The following is a 26,678-nucleotide window of genomic DNA, read 5'->3' on the forward strand; positions in this document are numbered from 1 at the left end:
TTGGTTGGTGCACAAAAGCTAATATGGTGATGCCATCCCACCCCCCACCCCCCCCAAAGGCAATCAGTTTATTGAAAGGTAGATGGAACATGGGAGGTGCGGGGAGGGGGGTATGGGAAGAAGAGTCAGTCGCAAAAGGTGGTTACTAACTGGCTGACGGTCACGTGATGCTAACTCTAAAGAATGTTCTTTTTTTTTTAATATATAAAATCTTTATTACAGGCAATACTGGTCCATGCATGACACAATACCAACAGTACAAGTTTAATCTTTCAAAATCATCATTTAAATACCAAAGGACTAAGAATGTTTTAAAGTTTCAGTTCTGTAGCCATCAGTCCAGTAGTCATAAGATCTGCTTTCGTGTTATCTTTGCAAACATTTTTTTTTTAACATAACGTTGCTTTAGGCATCGTCCAAAGGTTATTGTGCCCTGTTTTAATATTACAAGGTTGGAGGCATAAGGCATACAGGGCAGTTCTTTGGCATGGCAGCTCCATTTATATTAATTTCTGCATTACTTAACATAATGTCCTCAAGGTTCATCCGTATTGTAGCATGTGTCAGTTTAAGGCTGAGTAGTAGTATGTTGTATGTATCGACCACATTTTCTTTATCCATCCTGATGCTATTTTTAGTTCTAAAATGTCTCATTTTTCATGAGTCTTATTTGGCAGCCAAAGCTGAGGCTGCCCAAGGAGAAGGCAGCTGGGCCAAGGGGCAGCAGGTCAGCGGTAGGAGTGGGGAGGCCCTGGGCTCTGAGGCAGGAGTTCCTTCTCTAAGAGCAGGCTCCCCTGCCACAAGTGGCATGTAGAGTATGAAAGACACAGAGAATGCACACATGCTAACTGATAATGAGTTCCTGGCTTTGGTTGACACACTTACAGAAAGTGGTTGTGCTTTTTTGTCCCTCTTTCTCTTCTCTTTCTCTCTCCTTTTGACTCTTCCAAAAAATTGGTGTTTCATTTGATCCTCAGGTGTAAGGACAGGAATACCTAACTAACTACGGGGTTCTTCTCATCTCAGTGGTATTTCTATTCTTGAGACAAAGATAATTTTAGAAAATGCTACCAAAGATAGACATTCCTGTGGTTTCCTCTCTGCTCCCAGTCTGTTATCATCATCCCTTTGGCATTCTAAGAGAATTCATCTCTGTGTAACTTAGCTTTTAAGCTGCTCCTGGTTCTGTAGGTACTTTCTTGTTGCTGTCTGTCAAGACAATAGAATTATATTTGCCATTGTCCCATTGTCATAATTCTGGCAGATGGCAGTTGAAAGTGGAAAAGGACAATTAGAAAATTACCCCCTCGTCTGCTGGAGAAGACGATGGGCTTGGCAGACTTAGCCACTGACACATGGCACTTTGTCAGAGAAGCCTATTCCGAGCTGCATCCTGATTCCCCAGGGTCAGGGACAGGTGTTTCTGTGCCATGTCCGCACTCTGTCAGGAGTTCTGCAGCTGTCAGCTGCTCCTTCTGCGCTCATGCTTGTGGGTTCTGATGACCCACAGGATGACCACCTACAGGGCCCTGATGTGGCTTCTCAGGTAGAAGGGGACATTGTGGTGCCATTCCTGACAGTACACCTGAGCCCAAACAATGATAAATACAATAGTATGGTTCATCTTCACAGGGAGCACACTGCCAGAACTGATACCATCTGTGATGTGTTTGTAATGCTTAGAGGTTACAGGTGTAAAAAAAAAAAAAAAAAAAAAGAAAGAAAGAGAAGATGAAAGAAAAGAAAAGAAATGGAGCCCTTTTAAAATGGAGCTGGAGCTGCCATCCCAGAGGAACTGCCTCGCAGGTCTTTCATCTCAAATATGTAGAATGTTAGAGTAAAAGAACCTTTGGGTTGGGCCTAAGGCAGCATTGTATCCCAAACAACTGTTTGTGGAGATAATAGGAAAGCAGGTATGATGACCACTGGACTGAGAGTTAAAGACAAAACATTGTTTAGCCTGACCAGGCAATAGTGCAGTGGATAGAGCATCGGACTGGGATGTGAAAGGACCGAGGTTCGAGACCTCGAAGTCTCCAGCTTGAGCACGGGCTCATCTGGCATGAGCAAATAGCTCACCAGCTTGGACCCAAGGGGTTACTCGGTCTGCTGAAGGCCCGCGGTCAAGGCACATATGAGAAAGCAATCAATGAACAACTAAGGTGTCTCAATGAAAAACTGATGATTGATGCTTCTCATCTCTCTTCGTTCCTGTCTCTGTCCCTATCTATCCCTCTCTCTGTCCCTGTAAAAAAACCAAAAAAACAAAAAAAAAACAACCCACATTGTTTAGAATTAACATAACTATGTTAGTTTATCTGCACCAATAGAAATGCCCTTCATCTATGGATGTAATTGTTTCTTCCCTTTCTCATAAATACCCTTTGCCTTTGTCTCTTAATCATGCTATTTGGGCTCCTGCCTGAATCAGTCAGTGCTTCCCAAATAGAATAGATATTCTTATTGATCTCAAATAATGCTGTTGCCTCTCTCTTTGAAAGGCTTTTTATTTTTAGGTTATCACAGGGGTTTTAAATTAATCCTCCCAGAGCACTGAACCAGTTAAGTTAGCTCCATGTTAATCAGGAGGAAAGACCCTGAGCTCAGCGAAGGGACAGCCATGGGAGGCTGTCATGCTGCAGAAGGACATTATTACTGTTCTTCCCTCTAATATTGGTCTGTGTTGGGGAACATGTCCAAGCTCTCAGCTTCAATTTCTTCCCTCCAATGTTAATGTGCACTATATGTATTCATTCAGTGTATTGTTAGCTTTGTTATGTGATGAGATTTATCTTTCTCTCTTTTTTTCAATACAGAATTTGGAGAAAAGTGGTATATCAAGGAAAAATGACATAGGTATGTAATGATTTTGTTTTTTAAACTTAAGAGTGTGTACCCAAGTGTATTCCTTGTTAATTTGTTTCAGTGATTTTATTTTACTTTCTGATTTTATTTATGGTGTAAATATTGTTGAGTTTCCAGTAAGGGCAGATTACCTTGCCAGGTGACCATTTTCGGGATGACAGAGGTGAATAGACATCATCTCTGTGATTAGGGGCCCACAGTTAGTGGGAAAAAAGGACATGCTGTGGCCTTTGCTGGTGCCCTTTTCTGCCTGGAGCCCAGTCCCCCACTGTGGACCCAGACACCACTGCCCTTCAGGTCAGCTCACCGCCACGTCTCCTGCCAGACCTCTGCTGATCCCTGTGTGGAAGGGATGGCTTGCTCCTCCGCAAACACACACACTTTTTTTTAAATTTTTTTTTAATAATTTTATTTTTTAATGGGGCGACATCAGTAAATCAGGATACATATATTCAAAGATAACAAGTCCAGGTTATCTTGTCGTTCAATTATGTTGCATACCCATCACCCAAAGTCAGATTGTCCTCTGTCACCTTCTATCTAGTTTTCTTTGTGCCCCTCCCCCTCCCCCTTTCCCTCTCCCTTTCCCCTCTCCCCCCATAACCACCACACTCTTATCAATGTCTCTTAGTTTCACTTTTATGTCCCACCTATGTATGGAATAATGCAGTTCCTGGTTTTTTCTGATTTACTTATTTCACTTCGTATAATGTTATCAAGATCCCACCATTTTGCTGTAAATGATCCGATGTCATCATCATTTCTTATGGCTGAGTAGTATTCCATACTGTATATGTGCCACATCTTCTTTATCCAGTCTTCTATTGACGGGATTTTTGGTTGTTTCCATGTCCTGACCACTGTGAACAATGCTGCAATGAACATGGGGCTGCATGTGTCTTTACGTATCAATGTTTCTGAGTTTTTGGGGTATATACCCAGTAGAGGGATTGCTGGGTCATAAGGTAGTTCTATTTTCGGTTTTTTGAGGAACCACCATACTTTCTTCCATAATGGTTGTAGTACTTTACATTCCCACCAACAGTGTATGAGGGCTCCTTTTTCTCCACAGCCTCTCCAACATTTGCTATTACCTGTCTTGTTGATAATAGCTAATCTAACAGGAAACACACACACTTTTGTCACAGCCTGTGTACACTCTTATCTGCCATCTCTTAAACCCATCCCCTTCTGCCACCCACCCCCATATGTGTTTTTAGGGGTATGGCCAGGAGTGAGAATGTTTTTTTGTATTCTGTGGGAAATACTCCCTACCTTGTTGATAGGGAGGGTAAGGCCCCACCTCTCTGTGTAGGGGTGGATCTTTTCCCAAATGGTGTGAGCTCCATTACTGTTCATCATTGAGGGTGGGTCGTGGAGACCTGGAAAATGGGCCAGGACAGAAGGGCAAAGGTATGTCTTCTTTTCCAGGCCTTCTCTTTCTGGGCCCAGATTTTAAGGAGTTGAGAAGACAGGTCGGGCCACCTGGGCAGGGCAGGGTGGGCGATGGCTGCGTAGGTGTGTCAGAGAACCTGTATGCGGGGAGCACGAGGGCATGGGGGTGCCTGCGGGCTCTGAGAGCAGCCTAACGAGCCACATTGCCTTGTTGCCGTTTCTTTCTTTTTTTTAAAAGATTTTATTTATTCATTTTAGTGGGGGGAGAGACAGAGGGAAAGAAAGAAAGGGAGCGGAGCAGGAAGCATTCCACATGTGCCTTGACTGGACAAGCCCAGGGTTTCAAACCGGGAACCTCAGTGTTCTAGGTCAACCCTTTATCCACTGTGCCACCACAGGTTGGGCCTGTTTCTTCTCTCTATGAAAATACTCTGTGGTTTAGCCATTCCTCCCTGTGTGGAGATCTCCCCTCTGCTGCCACCCCTGTGTGTTAGGGCATTTGTTTGTGTATTTATTTTATTGGAGCTGATGGATCTCCTCATAGTAAATGGTTATTAAATGGATTAATAAAGCCAGTATCCACCGCCTGGCCCATGCAGGTTCGCATTGGATTCGGACAGATGGTAATGAAACAACGAACCCAAAAACTGGTGGGCCATCACCTTTAATCCTAGCTTGCATCCAGCAGGCAAGTAAAAACACACTCTGGGCTCCAAAACCCACTCATTCCGTGCTCACAAAGCTACTGACTTACCGAGTTTCCTAGAATCAAAGGTTTCTAGCTCACCAGACTTATTCACCTCTGTTCCCCATCTCCTTCTCTCTGCACAAACTCTGCACTAACTGGCTTCTCACTCAGCACTCCACCATCTTGGCTGCCTCTCCTCTCCTTTACGTGGCCTTACTCTGCTCTCCAGCCTGCTCTCTGCTCTAATGCTAATCTCAGGAACTGAGAGAGAGCAAGTTCTCTGTCTGCCCCACTTTATAGTGTAGAAATCCAAACCTTTAATCCAATATACAAACAAGGAAGTCTCTGATACAAAGTCACTTATCTGAGGCATAAAGGGATTCCTCATGAGAGTGCACCACCCCACATCAAAAAGGGTGGGAAAGGCTTAGTCCTAAAACCAAGCCCCAGGCTATAAGGATCCTGCCTGCCCACAGCCCACCCCCAACACACATTAATATAATTATACCCATTCCAAGCATAAGGGCAACTGATATCATCACCTGGGAGACGGGCTTCCACATGGGCAGTGCCATCTTTAACAAAGTGAGCATAATATATTTTATCTGCCCAACAACTAATGATCATCATCAGGAACATGGGCTTGAAAGGATCAAAGAGAAGTTACCTGGACCGGAAATCTGCATTCTTATAAGTGCGGATGGCCAATCTGGTGATACTGAACGTAGTATCTAGTCATCTGAAAAGGACCCTGGGAATTTATTGGCCGTGCCCCGTAGAGTCAGAGTGCATAGATGTTGGTGTCACAGTACTCAGGGCTGGTGACAGCCTCCAAGAGCAGGCAGTCTTCTTTTCTCTTCTGGAGTACTGCCTCACCCATAGATTCTCTAGTGACGTTACTCTTACCAGCTGACACATAATTGGAGAGTGGCTCTTTGTGTGCGAGCACATGTATACATATTTATCCCTCAGTTTTAAGTCACGAGCCTGCTTGTTACTCAGCTTCTATCCGAAGAAGCTGCTTTGATTTTTCATCAGAAAAATACCAGCCTTGTGAAATCCATGTTTCCAGGTAATTTCTAATCAGGAAGAATCAGTGCTTAATAGAATGTTTGGCGCATGACAGGTGCTCTGCACCTGCTGAATGGAGGATGTTTGATTTCTTCTGTCTTCACAGAAGAATTCTTTCTTCTGCGGGGACCCTTTCTGCACACCTCTGGTTCTGTTGCCGGTATTAACACTGCAGCTCTCCACTGACTGCATGACTGCATCGATTCTTTTCGTACCCTTGACTAAGTTCTTTATCTTCTTGTCACACTCATCATTATTGTCAGGAACTTAGTGACCCATTCGTCACACGTTCCTGGAGGAGAAACAGGGACAATCTGTCTTGAGCTGTGACAATATTTGCTGGAAGGAAATTGCATGAATTTAGAGACTTGCGATCAGAGTGAGAGGAAGTAGGGGAGTTGTCTGGGTCACTCTGGCAGCTGGCCAGTGGGAGCCGCAGAGTCGGAGAGGACACTGCTGAGGGGGACCTGAGCGCCCCAGTCACTGCCAGGATGTGACTCTGAGGGAGAGTTTACATGTGTCAGAAAATATTTTGTGGTACTGATAAAAAGAACAGCAGGAGTTTAAGCGCATGCGCTGTTTTTGGCACTAACCTACTAACCTGGCTGTTGTCTGGAAGGGGCTAGGGCTTCATGCTTCAGGAGGATTTTCTGTCATTATCAGGCTTTTAGGAACTGGGAACACTCTTCCTCTGTTGCTTCTCCACCTGAGGCTCTCCCAGAAGCATCCTAAATCCTCAGAAAAAGAGATGAGGACAGAGAAGAGAGGGAGGAAGAGAGAGCGTGGGAGGTATGAGTCTCACTGTCTGGGCCCAGCTGGCTCCTGACCTGTCCCCAGTTTGAAAGCTATGAATCTGGAGTCCACTCTTCTGAGGCTTGTAAATCCCTGACGATTAGGTATGTCCGAGCTGTCCTCCCTCCCTTGCTTCATCACTGACCGTTCCCTGAAAGCTGTTCTCAGAAATGCCTGACATTCCCTGGGCACCCCCTCAGAGACGCAGGGAAGGCGCTGTGGTCTCAGGGATAGCCCACTTCTGTCTCTGCTGCTGACCTGCAGCCCTTGAGCTCAGCCTGCAGAAAATGGCTGCTTTGAAAGGAAACGCTGGAAACAGCTTCCCCCGCAGCTCTCCACGCACGGGCTCACCTGCTCTGGGTTCCCAGCTCCCCTGCATGGGCTCTGGCCTCGTGCTTGCACCCTTGTGGTATGATGGCCTCTCTTCTTTTTAAAATTCTTTTTTATTTTTATCTTTTTAAATTTAAATATAGATAGCACACAGTATTATAGTAGTTATATTACTTTCGAGTGTACAATATAATGTTTGGGACCCCACACTAATCCTGGCAATCGTCTGTCACAGTGCAGACTATGGCAATGTTTTGACTGTATTCCTGTCACTGTTTTACCCATCCTGCCACCTCTTCCCTCTGGCAGCCATCCCTTTGGCCTCGATTTCTACAAGTCCGTTTCTGTTTTTGTTTTGGTTTGGTTTGTTCCTTAGATTCTACATTTGGCAAATCATATGGTATTTATCTTTCTCTGTCTTACTATTTTACTTAGCAGTAATACTCTCTAGATTTATCCATATTGTCACAAACGGTAAGATTTCATTATTTTTCATGGCTTAGTAATATTCTATTGTATTTATATACCACATCTTTATTTATTTATTTATTTATTTATTATTTATTTATTTATTTATTTATTTATTTTTTTGTATTTTTCTGAAGCTGGAAACCGGGAGAGACAGTCAGACAGACTCCCGCATGCGCCCGACTGGGATCCACCCGGCACGCCCACCAGGGGCGATGCTCTGCCCACCAGGGGGCAATGCTCTGCCCCTCTGGGGTGTCGCTCTGCCGCGACCAGAGCCACTCTAGCGCCTGAGGCAGAGGCCAAGGAGTCATCCCCAGCGCCCGGGCCATCCTTGCTCCAATGGAGCCTTGGCTGCGGGAGGGGAAGAGAGAGACAGAGAGGAAGGAGGGGGGGGTGGAGAAGAAAATGGGCGCTTCTCCTATGTGCCCTGGCCGGAAATCGAACCCGGGACTTCTGCACGCCAGGCCGACACTCTACCGCTGAGCCAACCGGCCAGGGCCTATACCACATCTTCTTTATCCATTCATTTATTGATGGACACCTAAGTTACTTCCACATCTTGGCTATTGTAAATTATTCTGCATAAACATAGGGGTGCATAAATCTTTTCAAATTAGTGTTTCGTGTTTCTTTGGATAAATACTCAGAAGTGAAATTGCTGAGTTTTATGGTAGTTCTATTTTTAGTTCTTTGAGAAGCCTTCATGCTGTTTTCCACAGTGGCTGCATCAGTTTTCAGTCCCACCAGCAGTGCACTAGACTTAGGCGTTGACATGTGGGGCCACTCGGTCACCTTTGTGTCCCACATCCTTGCGCTTGGCAGAGACTCCGTGGCGTTTGCAGAAAGAGTGCACGCAGCACGCATGGTCGAAGCATATGGCACAGGAGGGGGATGGTTTCTTAGTAGCAGAAACATTGCATAAAACCCATAGCACAAGATGCAGATGTATGAAAAGGGGAACAATTTGCTTTTTTCTTCTTATGAACCCCCTTCCCTGCTCTGGATGAGCTCGGCAGGACCTGGGGCTTTGGTGAGCTCCATGAACCTTTGACACGTGGATCTGCTCCCTTAGAAATCTCATGACTAATTGTGAAGATGCATAAAGCTACAGAGAAGAATGTAATGAACATCCATGGGTCTGTCACCTAGCTTGAGAAATAAAGCATTACTAACAGAACTAAAGCTTTGAACTGCTATTCAGATTTGGTGTTTATCATTCTCAAATAATCTCACACTTGCATCAGGTATATGCACAATATAGATGCATACGTATATAGCACATATCCACTTTGTATATGTGTTTATGTTTTTGTAAACCATTGATTTACATCATTATTCTTTTCTAGCTTGCTTTTTTAGCATTCCATTCATACAGTTCATCTACAGTATCCATAGGGGTTGGTACATGTAAGGCTAGTTAATTTTTATCATTAACTAGGATTCCGATTTGTATCTTGTTTGTGTGTGAGCTGCTTCTAACATTTTCCTTTTACACATGGTGCATGCTTGTGCAGACATGCAGGAGGGCATCTCAGTGATGGTTAACAGCAGTAGAATTGCTAGGTCATTAGGAATGTGTGTCCTCAACTTTATGACGTTTTGCAGAAATTATTCTCTGGAGTTTTACTTCATTCTTCACAAAAGTAAATCCTTATAACTCCACTTCTCATATGTTGGTTTGTGTTAACATTTAGGTGGATGGAAGATTACGTTTTAGTCAAAACAGAAGACACCGTGTAAGCCCTTCTGGGTGTCTCATTTATAGAACCAAGAGCTGATTGAAAGAAGAGATAAATATGTAGATTCTTCATATTTATATGCATTCCTACTGGAAAACAATGAGGTCATATTCAGTAGGTTGTTCAGCATTTCATTTTAAATTTTTTTTATTGAGTTTTAACCTGAGGGGAAAGACCCTGCACAAATATAAACGGTAGTTAAGTTCAGCGCAGGGGTTACTTGGAGAAGGGAGGTCTCGGAGTATGCTAACCATAACAGGAGACTGGCCTGGGGTTACTTGAATGTAAGTACGCAGCATTCTTGAAGGAATGCCTCCAAGAACCAGATGTCCTTTATGATTGATAAGCTCTGAGACTCTGACTCCTCTCGCGTCCTTGGTAATGAAGGAAACAGTAGACGTGCAGGACTGGGGATGGCACGGTTGGGAAACAAGGCTTTTGTAGCTTTCTAGCTTTATCTGCTGAGCTGTGGCTTTTGGAACTCAATAAATATGCAGTGACTCAGTTTCTCGGGGCTGATTCTGCCTTACGAGTTTCAGCCCTCTGCTATACTACTTTCATCTGATGTGTCTTATTCCTTGCAAGTGCAAACCATAAAAGAAATCTTAACATTAACCAAAATGCATTTGGTATTATTTACAGGATCTAGATGGCTTACTGTGGCGCTATGTGTTGAATGAATATTTGAATGAGTGAATAAATGGAATTATAGAACCGACTAGCAGAACAATAAAATATGATGGAATAAAATTAAAACCAAATTAGTGTCCCTGAGTGGAGGCTTATGGTGGTGGGGTGGGGGATGGTCCCTGCATTCCACGTGTCTGGAGGCTACAATTTCTGTGACATCTCTCTTCTGCCACCACCCGTCTGGTGGCAGGGTGCTGACACAGACCGGTTTTTCTTTCTTTATGACAAGTTCAGAATGGGGGGAGGCTAGCATACTTCTCATGGTGGGGCCCGAGAAACCATCTCTGCTCAGGACAACCTCTGATAGTTCTCCCGGTCTGATGGGCATATCCTACCAGCGGTTCTACCCTGCAGGCCACTGTAGAAAAGCCAGCCACCTTACAGTGAGTCTTTAGGGGGCTGGCAGATTCAGCCCATGTGGGCAGTGTTGTCACAGATAGATAGTCTATCTATCTCCCCTCTTTCTTCTTTTCCAAGTGAGAGGAGGGGAGATAGATAGACTCCCACATGCGCCCCAACTGGGATCCACCCAGCAACCCCTGTCTAGGGCTGATACCCTGCCCATCTAGGGCCGATGCTCACAACTGACCTATTTTTAACACCTAAGGCAGAGGCTCCTCAGAGCCATCCTCAGTGCCCTGAGCTGATGCACTCAAACCAATCGAGCCATAGCTATGAGAGGGGAAGAGTTGGGGGAGAGGGAGGATTGGAGAAGCAGATGATTGCTTCTCCTGTGTGCCCTGACCAGGAATTGAACCCGGGACTTCCACACGCCAGGCCAACACTCTACCTCTGAGCCAACTGGCCTGGGCCATAGATGGGCTTTCATGTAGCAGTTCTAAAGCCCTGCTTCTGTGGAACTGTGGTTCTATTCCTGAAGGGAAAATCAGTTCTGGCTGGCTGCCTCGTGAGGTAGGCCAGGGTGACCAAGTTATTTATTTGTAAGCTCATGGAGCATACGCAGTCCCTGTTGAATGTCACCTTGAAGGGCCAACCAAAACAGTCTGGAAGTCATGATTTAGTTTGCTAGGGCCATACAAATGAAGTGCCACAAATTGTGCGGCTCAAACAACAGAACGGTGTCCCACGGCTCTGGAGACTGGAAGTGTAAAATCACAACGTGGGCAAGGTTGGGGTCTCTCCGTGCCTTTCTCTTGGCTTGGGGGTGGCCGTCTTCTTCCTGTGTCTTCACAGCTGTTTCCCTCTGTGTCTGTGTCCACGTTTCCTCTTCTTATAAGGACACCAAATATATTGGATCAGGTCCTACGCTCATGGCTTTGGTGACCTCTGTAAAGACCCAGTTCCAAGTAAGGTCACAATTTGGGATCCTGGGGGGGTTAGTACTTCAATCTAAGAAGTTTGGGCAACATAATTCAACCCCTAGTTGATAACTCCATAATGTAGGATTATGTGTGAACTGTTAAAAGGTTGCTTGCAAACAAGATTTTTGGCTTCTAATGGGTTCATGTTTAGCTATTTTCACGCTTTCCTGCGTTTACAGTCACTCTGACAGAGGCAGAAGCAAGTCCACAGTGTGTTACCATGGCCCTGGTCTGGTACAGCGAGCGTACTTACTCACTAACTTTTGGGGAAGAAGTTTCACAGATCAATTAAAAAATATATTTTATTACTAGAATTACATATAAATTGATTTTTTTATTTTACCCCTAAGACTTTATTTCCTGGAGGGCTTATCTTGTAGTGCTTTTTTTTAAACCTGTTTTCAAGTTTATTTCAGTTGTCAAAAACTAAATACCTGAAAACTTTTTTCTTCTTTTACTTCTAGATTTAAAAGAAATTGTGTTTGTCATCCAGAGTCAAAGTAATTCTTTTCATGCAAAAAGAGCAGAAGAGTTAAGGACAAGCATCTTAAGGCAAGCTGCAGCTCTTACCCAGGTGGGTAGAAAAGGCTTGGGATGCTTGCTGATTATTTATTTACTGATATGTTTATGTTTTCCAAAGCTCTTGGTCTGTAGAGACTGAATGTTGTTTAGATGAGACTAACTCTTCTGACTTATTTTGCTTATTTAGTGTTGAATTGACTATTTATGGTTAAAAATGTGCTAGTCAATGGGTAATGCTCACAGCATCATAGTCTAAATTATTGTATTTTTTTAATTAAAGAGAATTATATAATTGTATATAGGACTATTGTGGTTTTTGTCCTAAAGTATGATACAAAATAAGAAATAACATTTATTTTTTAAAAAAAAGCAGGGCTTAAAATAACAGATAATTAGTATTCAAAATTTTGGTAGCAAATTTAAAGGCATTTTTCATATTAAAAGAACGTTTTTATTAACCTCAGTGTACTATTTTCTCTTTACGTCCCTTAACCGTTTGTTTTTTATTTGTGACATTATTAACTGGACTTTTGACTTGATTTATAATGTGCTTTCTGAGAAGGGTCATGGAGAGAAAGATTGACACGTACAAGTACAATTCTGATCAAGTTTACAATAGGCATGAGCTGACCTTACTGCTGGAGGTTTGGGGCAAAGGAGGCTCCCTTCCTGGGCTGTTGTATCAGGGCTTTCTTTTTTGGCCAAGGGAAAAGTGTCCCTCCACGCCCGCTGCCCCACGCTGCGGTAGCCTTCAAGTCACAGGTGCTGTCTGTCAATAAACTCCCTCCCTAGTCACCTCAGCAAGCACTCTGATAGGGATGTGTGTGCTTGGTGGATTGCTGTCCTGTTACTGGGGGTGGGGACATAGAGGGTTGGACACCAAGGTGGAAAAATCAGCCACCTTCATGATATTGAAGGCTAAACACTGTGAAGATTAAGGTTTATTGTGCTTTATCTTGAAATGCTTTAATATAAAATTTATCCAGCCTCCCGCATCCTTGCCAGGATGGGTCTCTGGCTCCTCTGCTTGGAGTGTTGCACCTTGTAAGGGCAAGGAAACAGTGTCTGCTTTTTTTTTTTTTTTTTTTTTTGTAATTGGAGCTAAGAGCAGCTAGAGAATTTAAAATTTTTCTTTGCCTGGAAACCTGGCTTTATAAAGATTTTCTTCTATAAACCTGTTTTTATTTCATCTGAGAGACAGCCCAGCTGCCCCCTTGACTGGAGGGGCTTCCTCCTCATGCTTTAGGGAGGCCCTGGCGGAGTGTGCAGAGGAGGCAGCTGTAGGGAGCAGGGCAGCCAGCACCCGAACAATCCTTCCGTTGGGTCCTGGCAGGCATTAAGGGACATGGCTCCACTGGGTGGTGGCAGTTACCCCAGATTGAGTGATCAGAGATGAGTTGACACTAGGAAAATATACTGTCACAATTCAGTGAATCTTTGAGAGACAATATTGAAAAGACTCAGAAAATTCATTCACTTGCTTTCACACAGACACTGTAACAGTGATGTAGGGAAGATGGAGGTTTATGTCCCCTCCCAGACAGTATAGTTATGGGCAGGTCAGCGGCAGGCAGCTCTGCTCCAGCGTCCTCCATCTTGCTCCTTTACCGTGGACTAAGGTGTCCTCATCTGCACAGTGGCAGCTGGCTCCCTGCCATTGCATCTGCATCCCGTGGTGTGGAGGGCAAGCAGCTTCCTTTTAAGGGTGTGATTTTGAAGTTGTACTCGTCATTTCTCCCAATATACCGTTGTCCAGGGCATAACCCCATGGGTGCACCCTGGCTGGGAAAGGTGATGTCTCACTGCTTGGCCTTGGAGCCAGCCTAACTGAAGGGGCTCTGCGTGCTGAAAGGAAGAAGGGAGGGATGGACACTCAGACAACTGATATCTCTGAAAATTGGGATTTTGTTGACATGTCAGGGATTCACCTAGTCTATGGAAGAATTGACCTGTGAACCTCATTCACTCACTCAGTTTTCCAAAGTCCTGGTACTGGAAGGACCCACAGTCCAGGAGAGGAGACAGGCCCATAGATGGGCAATTGTAAAGCAGAGAGGAAGTGCAGACACAGAAAGACAGGCTGCATGGTTCTGCCTAGATGCAGTCTCTGAAACAAAGTCACAGAGTCAAGGACCAAAGGGTTTTACCAGGGCGGTGCAGGCAGGGGAGATGAGGCGTCATCACCAGGCATAAAGTTTCAGTTTAGTCAGATCTGAATTATGAAACTGACCTATAGCCAACATTCCTTGTTGAACACCTAAAATTTGTTAAGATGAGAGAGCTCATGTTAGATGTTCTTACAACAATACAAGAAAAAATATTAAATAAAAAATTCGGTGCTAGGTAGGTAGGGAGAGGGTGGAGGTGGAGGAGGGCTTTCTAGGTGACAGCCCGGAAAAGGCAGCCAGGTGAGACACAAGAACAGGGTTGTATGCAGCCCTGCCTGTCGTCCTGGGGTGGGCATACAGTGGGAGATGGGCAGTGTAGGCAGCTGGCCTGGACAGTTAGTTCAGGACCTGATCACAAAGGAGCTGTATGTCTTTGGGGGACCCAGGCCTTCCTCAGGGGCATTACTGGTACTTTGAGAGAGATTTCTTTGATGTCCCAGACACTTAGCATACCTGGCTTCTGGCAGTGGGCATGGGAGGGACCTGACCTCTACTCTCCGTACTAACAGTGTTCTCTGCTGAGTTACTGTATGGACAGTGATTAGGGTGTTGACATGCTCAGATTTTGTTTTAAAGCCATCACTCTAATGGCCGTGAGGAGGGCAGCTTTAAGAGCCCAGAGTGGAGCAGGGAGTCTGATTCTAAGGCGCGTGGACTCTTTCAGGGCAGTGCTGCCCACAGCGGGGGTGCCAACCTGCTCCGTCACAGGCTCTTTGCTGAGGTGAGAGGTAGAGCAGCCTGGCTGGTGGTGGCAGGGTGATGTGGGGCCAGAACTGGGGGAGACTGGGCCCACATGAGTCTGAAGAGGTCAGGGCAGCTGGGACTGAGAGGTGGGGTGGGGTGGGCCGCTGGCTGAGGCTGAGGCTGATGCATTGGCAAGTTTATGGGACACAGACAACTGAGGTTTCTATAGATGAACTCTGAGGTAGCAGTGTCAGTGGCTGGGAGCTGCGTATCTGAAGCTCAGGAGAAAGGTTTGGGCAGAGGTGGCTGGTTTGGGAGTTAGCAGCATTCACAGGTAGTGACTAAAAGCTGGAAGGTGCTACTTCCAGAGGAGCAGTGGGACCCTGGGGGGCCCTGGGGAAACCACATTCTGGGACCCTCTCTGGACACACAGAGCAGGTGTCTCATATGACGTCAGGGACCAGAGCTTTGCAGTTACCCAGTGCTGTGCTGTCCCCCAATGAGGACTCGTGAGAGGCCACTGCCACGGTTACTGCCTTTTTGTTTTTAATTTTTCCATTGATTTGAGAGACAATGAGGAAAAAGAGAGAAAGAGAGAGAGAGGAGAGATGAGGGAGAGAGAGACAGAGAAGCATAACTTGTTGTTCCACTTAGTTGTTGCACCTAGTTGTGCACTCATTGATTGCTTCTTGTATGTGCCCTGACCGTGGTTTGTGCCTGTGACCTTGTGGTGCTGGACAGTGTTCTATCCACTGACCAGCCCAGCCAGGGCCACTGTTGTTGTTTAATTGTGGTAAAAACATACAATGTAAAATTTGCCATCCTAATCATTTTCAAGTGTGTAGTTTGTACTGTGAAGTGCCTTTATGTTGTGTAACACATTTCCAGAACTTTTTCATCTTCTCAGCTGAAACCCTGTTCCTCTCCTTCAGCCTCAGCACCTACCATTCTGTCTCTGTGGGTCTGACTTCTCTGGGGATCTCTTGTAAGTGGAATCATGCACCACCTGTCTTTTTGTGACTGACTTCTTTCACATTACATCCATCAAGGTTGTAGCAGTGGCTGCATCTTATTATTATGACTGTTACTTTGACAAACTCTCCTTCATGTCCTGCTGGTAACCACAGTGCTCATTTGGTGCCCCACGTGGGCACTTTGTGTGTCCTTGGTTCTCAGGGCACCCATCCTGCCCTCAGGGTCAAAGGGAGGCGAGACCCCCCCAGGGAACGTAGTACCGTGCCAAACGCAGCATCAGCTGTATTGTGACTGGTGTGTTTTCTCAGCTTCTAAAATGTAGAGAGCAGCTCCATTTATCTGAACTAGTTAACTTTTGTTGCACTTTATTCTATACTTATTTAGTTTGTGTGCATATATTTAATTTTTATTGTCCTTGACATTTATGATGGGCACTTTATACAACCTGTTTTGTATGTGACTCAGGTGACCACTAGGTGGCAATATTGGTTTTACATTTAAAGACACATAATTAAGCAATGTCATTAAGCAAACCTCTGTCCTCCAGCATTTAATTTCTGTGATAATATATGGAATATGGACTAAAGCAGTAAGAAAGCCTCCCTTTAATGATAAGATAGCATAGCTCTTTTTATTCTGAAATTCTTCCCTGTTATAGAAGTCAGCCATGAGTATCCAAGCACAGTCTTCACTTAACGTTGTTGACAGGTTCTGAGGAACTGTGACTGTAAGAGAAATATGTAAAATAAAACCAATTTTACTCTAGGCTAACTGATGGAAACAAGCTTTACCGTTTTCATTTGTTTGTTTTTTAATTTTAAGTGAGAGGAGGGGAGATAAAGAGCATGTGCCTCAACCGGGATCATCCTGCAACCCCCATTTGGGGCCAATGCTCTGCCCATCTGGGGCCAATGCTCACAACTGAGCTACTTTTTAGCGCCTGAGGTGGAGGCTCCACAGAGCAATCCTCAGCACCCAGGGCCAAAGTGCTTGAATCAGTCGAGCCTTGGCTGGAGGAGGGGAAGAGAGAGAGAGAGAGAGAGAGAAGGGGGAGAGGGGTGGAAGGAGAAGTAGATGGTTGCTTCTCCTGTGTGCCCTGACCTAGAATTGAATCTGGTACTTTCACATGCTAGGTCAATACTCTTAACACTTAGCCAACCAGCCAGGGACAAGCTATATGTTTTTATGGCATATTCCTGCTCACAAAAACATAGCCAAACTTCTAGATAAAGACTCCAAACATTTGTAATATTGAATATCAAAATTAATGTGACCTATACATCCATTTAAAAAGATGAATAAAAACAAATGAGATAATGACTTTCCAACCCACTTAATTCTTTCTTTCTTTTTCTTTCTTTCTCTGTCTCTCTCTTTTCTTTCTTTCTCTTTTTCTCTCTCCTTCCTTCCTTCCTTCCTCCCTCCCTCCCTCCCTCCCTCCCTCCCTCCCTCCCTCTTTCTTTTTATAGATTTATTTATTGATTTTACAGAGAGAAGAGGCAGGGGTAATGAGAATTATTAATTCATAGCCACCTCACCTTAGTTGCTCTTTGATTGCTTGTCCAAGCAAGCTCAAGGTTTTGAACCAGTGACCTCAGTGTTCCAGGTCAATACTCTATCCACTGTGCCACCACAGGCCAGGCCCAACCCACTTATTCTAGTTCTGGGTCACAGGTGGCTTAACCCTGTCCCGGAAGCTTACTCCACAAGGTGGCACCCGCCTTGGACAGGACGCCCTTCCACCACAGGGCCACTCACACCCACACGCACTCATTCAGACTGGGGCAGTGTAGACACATCAGCTAACCTAACATGCACATCTCTGGGATGTGGGGGAAACCAGAAGACAAAGAGAAACCCCATTAGCTATGGGGAGAACGTGCCAACTCTACACAGACGGTAGGTAGCCCCACTGGGAATCAATTTTTTTTCTCTTCATCAGTGTTATAACAACACAACTTTGAATGAACGATGTTATTTGTGAACCTGCTGTAGTTATGACAAGACTTTAAGCCTTGGATTCAATTTGCTTATAAGATAATTTTATATTTGGATTAACAAGTGTTATAGTAGTTGAAATGGCCAGAAAAACTTTAGAGTTGACAGGTATACTTGATACTGGTTTCTTTTTACCCTTTACAGAGTTTTTTTAATGCTACATATGTGTTTAAAAGTTGAATTTATCCCATGAATAGCATTTTAGAGATTCTAAGAATTTTTTTTTTTTTTTTGCAAGAGAGACAGAAACAGAGACAAAGACAGGAAGGGAGAGAGATGAGAAGCATCAACTCGTGGTTGTGGCACCTTAGTTGTTCATTGATTGCTTTCTCCTATGTGCCTTGACTGGGGGGCTCAAGCTGAGCCAGTGACTCCTTGCTCAAGCCAGTGACCTTGGGCTTCAGAGCATCAAGCCAGCAACGTTTGGGCTCAAGCCAGTGACTATGGTGTCATGCTTATGATCCCACACTTAAGCCAGCAACCCGGTTTTGAACCTGGGTCCTCAGCATCCCAGGTCAACGTTCTATACACTGCGCCATGCCTGGTCAGGCGAGATTCAAAGATTTTTGATGGCTAACATATGGTCTGCAGATAATACATGAGATACCTGACCTAGAAGTACATGAAATAGAAGAATGGACTAACTACAAAAAGCTAAATGCAGAGAGGCACAAAACACAGGGAGGCAGAATGCCCCTGAGAGGCCACTGTGGCTCCCTCATTATAACTGAACTGAACTTCTTTTAAGAAATGTACATATTCTTGAGAAAGAAGGGACAGCTCATTCATTGGCCATAGAAACAGATTCTGAGTCAGGATGTCTCAGCACTGTGGCGGGGAGCATCTTGGCTCCTTTGTTGGCTCCTTCGTGGAGGTAAGGTGACCAACTTTTTTACAATGAAAAAGAGGGCAAAAATAAATTGAAGAGAACAATATCGTAAATAAAAGAAACATTTTATTCATTGCAACAGTAATACATTATAATATGATAAATGCATAATAAATACATTTGTAATATTTTATATTGTAATTCTTACTTGCCTATTAATTTTTAATAATAATTGTAAGAAAAAAGTACTCATTTAGATACAAATACATTACATCACACACAGTGGATCAACTCTGCATCGATCAAATACGGACATTTACAGATTAGTCTTCCAATATCAAAAAGGAGGACATGTAGGAGGACACTTTTCGAGGGAGGACGGAACTTACAAAAGAAGGACTGTCCTCTCTAAAGGTGGACGACTGGTCACCTTCATGGAGGGCATAGTCCCATGGTAGGTGTGGGCTGGACCTCTAATAGAACAGGCCGTCTGGGGCCCTCCTGTCTCTTGGATCATGAACCACAAAGTCCTCAGGTGGCAATTTTGAGTTTCTCCATTGATTAGCCCGTCATGACCAGACACAAAAGTGGCTTTGTGAGGAAGGACCCTGCGGTAAGTTTATCATTTGAATATTTATCTGATAGCCCCAAATATTTATTCCTCCCACATGACCAAGATGTCTGAAATTGCTGTTTATTTATTCATTACTTTTGTGGATTGTACTTGACTAGAGTGTCTGCCAAAACAATTAAGGAACAAATATGGAACTGTTTCTGTTTCTGTGATTGTGCATCTGCTTCTAGCTATTCTTCCTGCTTTGGCAAGTCATTACCTGGGCCTGCTTTGCCTCAAGGTGCTGCCTGCGGTCTTATTATTGAAAACGCAAAGTTGTTTTTTCTTTAGAATGAGTGAATATTCAATGTTCAGTGTGAAATATGATACAGTGCTTAGTAGCTGTTGCTAGAGTGGTGTAACTGTTTCCTTTGTTTTTTGAAATAATTGGGTTCATGGTGAGTTGTCATTCCCTCCTCCAGTTTTAAAGCTTGTAATGAAGTGTATAATGGCTTTGGTATTTACAATTATATATTTCTTCTAATCAGTAAGCTAGCAGACCTCACCAAGTGCATGTGTGTGTGTGTGGAGTGCCATTCTAGATTGCTGTGGAGCAAAAGGTTAGCAAGGAATCAGAAAAGATATTCTAGTTCTTGAAATTACTGATATGGTAACTATTCTGTAATAGAAATGACTGAATAGCCCTGGCTGGATAGCTTGGTTGGTTAGAGCATGCTCTTGAAATGCAGAGGTTGGCGATTTGATCTCCAGTCAGGACACATACAGGATCAGATCTGTGTTCCTGTCTCTCTCTCTCTCTCCCTAACTCTCTCTAAAATCAATAAAATACACATTGAAAAAATGACTAGATAAGAAATTAGAAATTCAAAATAAGTAATACACTAAAATACTTAGACAACAAATATGAATTGGACATCCATAGTTACGGTCGGTGCTCCTGAATCTGAAAGGACATCTCTGGACAACACTGGGTCCTCGGGAAAGCCGAAGCTCCTTGGAGCTGTGGGAGAAGAAGTAGAATATAAATGCTGTAAACAGCACACTTTAGCCCTGGGCTGATTGTGCATGGGAAGCCTGTGAAAAAGAAGAAAGACTTCTGTCAACTCAGATAGAAAAGACTGGGGACATCACCTATGGGATGCTGGTTTAGAACTTGGAACTGGCACTGGAAGACAATCATATGAATTTGTCTGGAGTTTACTTTTTGGGTTTGATTGGGGGTGTGTGTGTGTGGTGGAGGCAGTGGGGTTCCTAACAGCAAATCTGTAGATACAAGGATACAGATTTTGAAGAAGGGCTATTTTTTTCCTGGGTTTTTCTCCATTACAAGACAGATGGGAGGGCCTTGTGATGTTATAAAGATTGACTATTTAAAGAGATACATGAACAAAAAGCCAATGAGAGGGAGTCTCCTGGAAACCCACAGGAGTATTAGAATGATGACCCCCAAATTAATCAGGCACTTCAGTGCATTTCCTTTTAAATGCCTACTGTATACATAGAATTTCTATATTGATTATGTTTTGACTTCTGTTTTTTGACCTTAAAAAGATTCCTTCTTGAGTAGATATCTGTGTGAAAAGTCGTGCATTTTGTTTGTTACATGAAATGGGAGCAAACAGCTCAAACCCTGGGGAGGACTGCCAAGGAAAGGCCTGCGTTCATGTTGTTATCAGAGGCAGGTTATCAGAGGAGAGTCTTTCTTCCCTACTGATATTGGAGTCCAGTAACCAGGGAGATCATTGAGTGAGATAATTTCTAAGGTAGCTTCAGAAGTGCACTAACACTTGCCTAACGTTATAGAAGTAATCGGCCCTGGCCAGTTGGCTCAGCGGTAGAGCGTCGGCCTGGCGTGCAGCGGTCCTGGGTTTGATTCCCGGCCAGGGCACACAGGAGAAGTGCCCATCTGCTTCTCCACCCCTCCCCCTCTCCTTCCTCTCTGTCTCTCTCTACCCCTCCCGCAGCGAGGCTCCATTGGAGCAAAGATGGCCCGGGCGCTGGGGATGGCTCCTTGGCCTCTGCCCCAGGCGCTAGAGTGGCTCTGGTCGCAGCAAAGCGATGCCCCGGAGGGGCAGAGCATCGCCCCCTGGTGGGCAGAGCCTCGCCCCCTGGTGGGCGTGTTGGGTGGATCCCGGTCGGGTGCATGCGGGAGTCTGACTGTCTCTCCCCATTTCCAGCTTCAGAAAAATACAAAAAAAAAAAAAGAAATCATCCACTGTTCTTCAGAAGCATTTCAAAATTTAATGGAATTGGAAACCATAAAAGAGAGAAGATAAAGTAGCATTGCATGTAGGAACTTTAGTAGGTTCTCAGAGAATAAGGATTTGCACACCATTTTGAAGACTCTGAGTGTGACCTTTAACCTTAGACCAGGGCAAGGGTCATGCAAGGTTAGGAATCACTGCCTGGGGAGGAGGGAGGTCAGCCAGGGAGGAGTGAGTGCTAGGCAAGCAGGAGGGAGTCTGGGATGGAGGCAGAGCCTGAGAAGGGGCAGAGCTGCAGATAAATGATGGTTCTAGTTTTAAGGCAACTTGCAAATTCAGAAAAACATTCAGAAGTGGGATGCGCTTATAAGGTTTTATATTGGGGGAGTTGGTGCAGTTGTAAATTACATTTTATGGTAGATGTTGGATTATATTTTTGCTTCAGGCCAAATGGAACCAGATGAGCTGCTTAGAAACCTTCCCACTCTCACCACCCCCAAGTAAATAGCTTTTGAAGGGAACAGACACTTCTAATTTTTGCCTTTTTTTGTGGTTTGAACTTTATTTAAAACCTGGCAAACTCTCAGTCTCACAAATGAATGATTATTTTTGCTTGTTCACAGAAAGTTTTGGAAATCACTATTTTCTTGTTAGTTAGGCCTTGGCTCATTAGTTTAAAAAAACAAACAAACTTCATTTTCATAAAAATAAGCCAGGAAAGCCAAGAGCAAAGCCTTTCATGGGTTTTAGTATAAAGAAGCTTAAGAAAGATGGCTTTGTGCTTCCTATTTTTAGAGATGCTTTTAATTGGCAGGGAGACAGTAGGAGGTATTTCACTAAAAGTTTAACTCTGAGAGTTGTGTTACTCTCAAGAAACATCTCTTTTGAGGTGAGAGCATTTGGATGCTTAGTTATTAAAAGTTTGGTTGTTTGTAGTAACTGATAGGTGTGATAAGTAATCACATTGTTATTTGTTTAACTGAAGACCTAATTACATTTGAACAAGACTTAATTTGAACAAGAATTTATTCATTAGAACTTCCAGGGGCCCTGGCTGGTTGGCTCAGCGGTAGAATGTCGGCCTGGCTTGTGGAAGTCCCAGGTTCGATTCCTGGCTAGAGCACACAGGAGAAGTGCCCATCTGCTTCTCCACCCTTCCCCTCTCCTTCCTCTCTATCTCTCTCTTCCCCTCCTGCAGCCAAAGCTCCATTGGAGCAAAGTTGGCCTGGGCACTGAGGATGGCTCCATAGCCTCTGCCCCAGGCACTAGAATGGCTCCAGTTGCAATGGAGCAATGCTCCAGATAGGCAGAGCATCACCCTCTAGTGGGCATGCCGGGTGGATCCCAGTTGGGCATATGTGGGAGTCTGTCTCTCTGCCTCTGTTTCTCACTTCAGAAAAATACAAAACAAACACACACAAAAAAGCTTCCAGGTAAGATGGTATTGGGCAGATAAAATATATTATGCTCACTTTGTTAAAGATGGTGCTGCCCACATGGAAGCCCATTGCCCAGGTGATATTAATTGCCCTTCTTGCTTGGAATGGGCGTGATTATATTAATGTGTATTGGGGCGAGCTGAGTGAGGGCAGGCAGGATCCTTGTAGCCTGGGGCTTGGTTTTATCACTAAGCCTTTTCCACCCTTTTTGATGTGGAGTGGTACAATCCTATCATGCCTCAGATAAGTGACTTTGTATTAGAGACTTCCCTATTTTGTATATTGGATTAAAGGTTTTGATTTCTGCACTATAGAGTGGGAGTGGGGCAGACCACGAGCTTGCTCTCGGTTCCTGAGATTAGCATTAGAGCAGAGAGCAGGTTGGAGAGCAGAGTAAGGCCACATGGAGGAGAGGAGAGGCAGCCAAGATGGTGGAGTGCTGAGTGAGAAGCCAGTTTGTGCAGAGTTTGTGTAGAGAGGAGATGGGGAACACAGGAGAATGAGGCTGGTGAGCTAGAAACCTTTGATTCTAGGAAACTTGGATAAGTCAGTAGCTTGAGCCTAGTGTGTGTTTTTACTTGCCCACCGGGTGCAAGCTAGGATTAAAGATAATGGCCCACCAGTCCCATGAACCTGGGACTTCCACAGACTCCCACATATGCCCAACTGGGATCCACCCGGCATGCCCACTAGGGGGCGATTTCCATTACCGTCTGTCCGAATCCAATGCGAAACTGCATGGGCCAGGCGGCTATGATGGTGGCCGTGGATACTGGCTTTACAGATGGCAAAGATGGCAATGTAGGTAAACATGGTACTTGCCTCCTTCCACAACCACATCAAAATTACAACTAAATTACAAGACAACCATTATTCAGAATTGCCAGAAATCTAGTTGAATGGAAGTCCTAAACTAGATATTGAAAGAAGCCACATTGAGACTGTTAGGCAGGTTAGAACACAGAAGGGGCCTGTCCTACACCCACGTGTGGTGGATAAAAATTAGGAGGGACATCTCAACCTTGTAAGTCCCAACTGAGGAGCAAGGGGTCTCAGCCCCACACTGGGCCCCTAGCCCAGGGTTCCAGTGCTGGGAAGAGAAGTCTCTATAACTTCTGGCTGTAAAAAACAGCAGGGAGTATGGCTGAGTGAGAAGGAGGCTGCTGGAGCCCCAGGTGGTTCCTCTTAATTGGACTCACTCCCTGTGAGCTCCAGCACTGGCACAGCAGCTTGAAAGACACCAAAGACATACAGGAAGGAACTTAATTGTCTGTCATCAGTTTGAGAGCTGGGGGGGGGGGGGGGGGGGGACACCTTTCACCCAGACATAAGTGCTGGCAAATGCCATTGTTTCTTTTCTGATCCCTTCCCCGACAGAGTCAGCATATGGGAACCATATCTGAGTCAACCTGGCTTACAGTTTGCCCAGCCCTAGCGATTGCCTGAGGCCCTGCCGCACCCAACTTTCAGGACCACCCAAGCTGTTTCCAGGGGCTTTTCCATACAAGTGGCCTGTCTTGGCTCATGCTTCACACTTAACCCTTTCACTAGTGAGTTTTTTTCATGCTCGATCCCCCAGGAGTGAGTTATTTTTTTCAAAAAATGAAATTAGTTACGGTTACAGTTTTATTAATTTAAAATCATGTTTTTTGATAACCAATTTATAGAAACAACAAGAACATATATTTGCCTTTTTTTTAATGTTGCCTTACACATTTTTTAAATAAAAATTTTTGTTATTTTGCAATTCTCGCATACCTCCCATCTGTAAATAAAAAGTATTGTTATTAGCAGAATCTCAAATGTGTACTCGTATATGATGATATTCTTAGGACAATTTATAGATATTTTTATTTATTCCTACATTTAAAACTTTTTCAGACTGTGGTATTTCTCAAAACGTGGATGCAGGCGAAGTGATTTGTTATATTCAATGCACATCACCCTTGTGTCCTTCTGTTTATGCTCCCTGTATGGCCAGTAGCCACGGCCACCATCACAGCTGCCTGGCCCATGCAGGTTCACATTTGATTTGGACAGACAGTAATGAAACAATGGAGCCAAGAACTGGTGGGTCATTACCTTTAATCCTAGCTTGCACCCGGTAGGCAAGAAATACACACAGTGGGAAAGCACTTCCCTTTCCATTCAGGGCTCCCAAAGCCACTGACTTATCCGAGTTTCCTAGAATCAAAGGTTTCTAGCTCACCAGCCTTATTCACCTCTGTTGGTCAAATAAGTTTGTAAATATGATATATATGTTTGCTCGCTTGTGACTTATATTGGGTGTGGGGGACAGGCTATAAGCAGGCCAGGTCGTTGTAGCCTGAGGTTTGGTTTTGGGACTAAGCTTTTCCCCACACCCTTGACTGATTGTATGATCTGGGTGGTGCACTCTCATGAGGAATCCAATTATGCCTTGGATAAGTGACTTTATATCGGGGACTTCCTTGTTTGTATATTGGATTAAGGGATTTTGGTTTTCTACACTATAAAGTGGGACAGACCAGGAGCTTGGACACACAGTTCCTGCTATCACAATTGCAGGGGCTTCCCTGATCCCTGGCCCTTCATGGGAAGAGCTGGTTTTCTGCTTTTCCCTTGTCTTCTTTTGTGGTTTGCCTGTCTTGGTGAGACACCAATAAATAGGATGGCCCCCCATCCTCTGACTCCGCCATTTCTTTATCGTCTGCCCGAATCCAATGGGAACCTGCATGTGAATGGCCACGATGGCGGCTCCTGGCCTTACAACCTCTGTTCCCCATCTCCTTCTCCCTGCACAAACTCTGCTCCACCTGGCTTCTCCCTCAGCACTCCACCATCATGGCTGCTTCTCCTGGCCTCCTCCACGTGGCCTTACTTTGCACTCCTCTCTAATGCTAATCTCAGGAACTGAGAGAAAGCAAGCTCCCAGGTCTGCCCCACTTTATAGTATACAAATCAAAACCTTTAATCCAATATACAAACAAGAAGTCTCTGATACAAAGTCACTTATCTGAGGCATAATGGGATTCCTCATGAAAGTGCACCACCCCAGCCTGGGAAAGGCTTAGTGATAAAACCAAGCTCCAGGCTACAAGGATCCTGCCTGCCCACAGCCCGCCCCCAACACACATTAATGTAATCACGCCCATCCCAAGCAAGAAGGGCAATTAATATTATCACCTGGGCAATGGGCTTCCACATGGGCAGCACTATCTTTAACAAAGTGAGCATAATGTATTTTATCTGCCCAACACTCCCTTCTTGTAGCATGCTGATATACAAAGCATTTTTGTTGTGGCTTATCCTTTGAGGCTGTTGCGGGGACTGGCTTTGGGAAGTGACTCCCTGAAAGACAAAGGCTGTCTCCTACTGATGATGGTTGGCCTCCTTTGGGTGATCTCCTCTCTTTCACAAACTCCTCCAAAAGCTGATCAGTGAGCTTCAGTCTGAAGTCATATTGTTATGGTCTTCTTCTAGTCTTCATCTGATACACAGTGTATGAGTTCAAAACAGCAATGTCAATTTTATGAAAATAATTTTATACACCATTTCATGGTTTTTCTTACATTTCCTGTGAAACTAATTTGCATGTCAGCCTTGTCAATCAAACCCATATTCTCATTGTACCTGACCACACTTAGTGGCTTGGTAATGCTTTGCCCAGTAGTGCAATCACTTTTGCCAGTTTCAATCATCAAGTCCTCATGAACTGTAGTTAGCATGTTGACCTCTCTTTTGTCACACCATCTTTGAGCTAACATGACTGTAGTATGTTGAGATGCATTCACCCTTTTTTATATTCTTAGGAAACTCAGGCATTCCCTTTCGGTTTTTTTCTAACAGTACCACAAGCTCAGAGTTTAAAGATGTACATGTACAATCATACTCTGGATTGTCAAGAGGCATGAGGACGTATGTGAATGTTCGTACTAAAAGG

General features: G+C 44.4%; 1 protein-coding gene across 6 annotated transcripts in view; it reads left to right on the forward strand.

Annotated features, from left to right (window-relative positions):
- The window catches only part of B3GLCT (beta 3-glucosyltransferase), a 123,982-nt gene that overhangs the window by 29,144 nt on the left and 68,160 nt on the right, over positions 1-26,678 (forward strand). For 5 of the 6 annotated variants that reach the window (XM_066369301.1, XM_066369302.1, XM_066369304.1 and 2 more), the window contains 2 exons: positions 2,817-2,856; positions 11,828-11,937. In XM_066369301.1, the coding sequence (XP_066225398.1) occupies positions 2,817-2,856; positions 11,828-11,937 (150 nt within the window). The remainder of the gene's footprint in view (positions 1-2,816; positions 2,857-11,827; positions 11,938-26,678) is intronic. The other variant, XM_066369303.1, reaches the window with a different exon arrangement.

This window comes from Saccopteryx leptura, chromosome 2 (genome assembly GCF_036850995.1).
Source record: "Saccopteryx leptura isolate mSacLep1 chromosome 2, mSacLep1_pri_phased_curated, whole genome shotgun sequence".
In the NCBI taxonomy this organism is placed as follows: domain Eukaryota; kingdom Metazoa; phylum Chordata; class Mammalia; order Chiroptera; family Emballonuridae; genus Saccopteryx; species Saccopteryx leptura.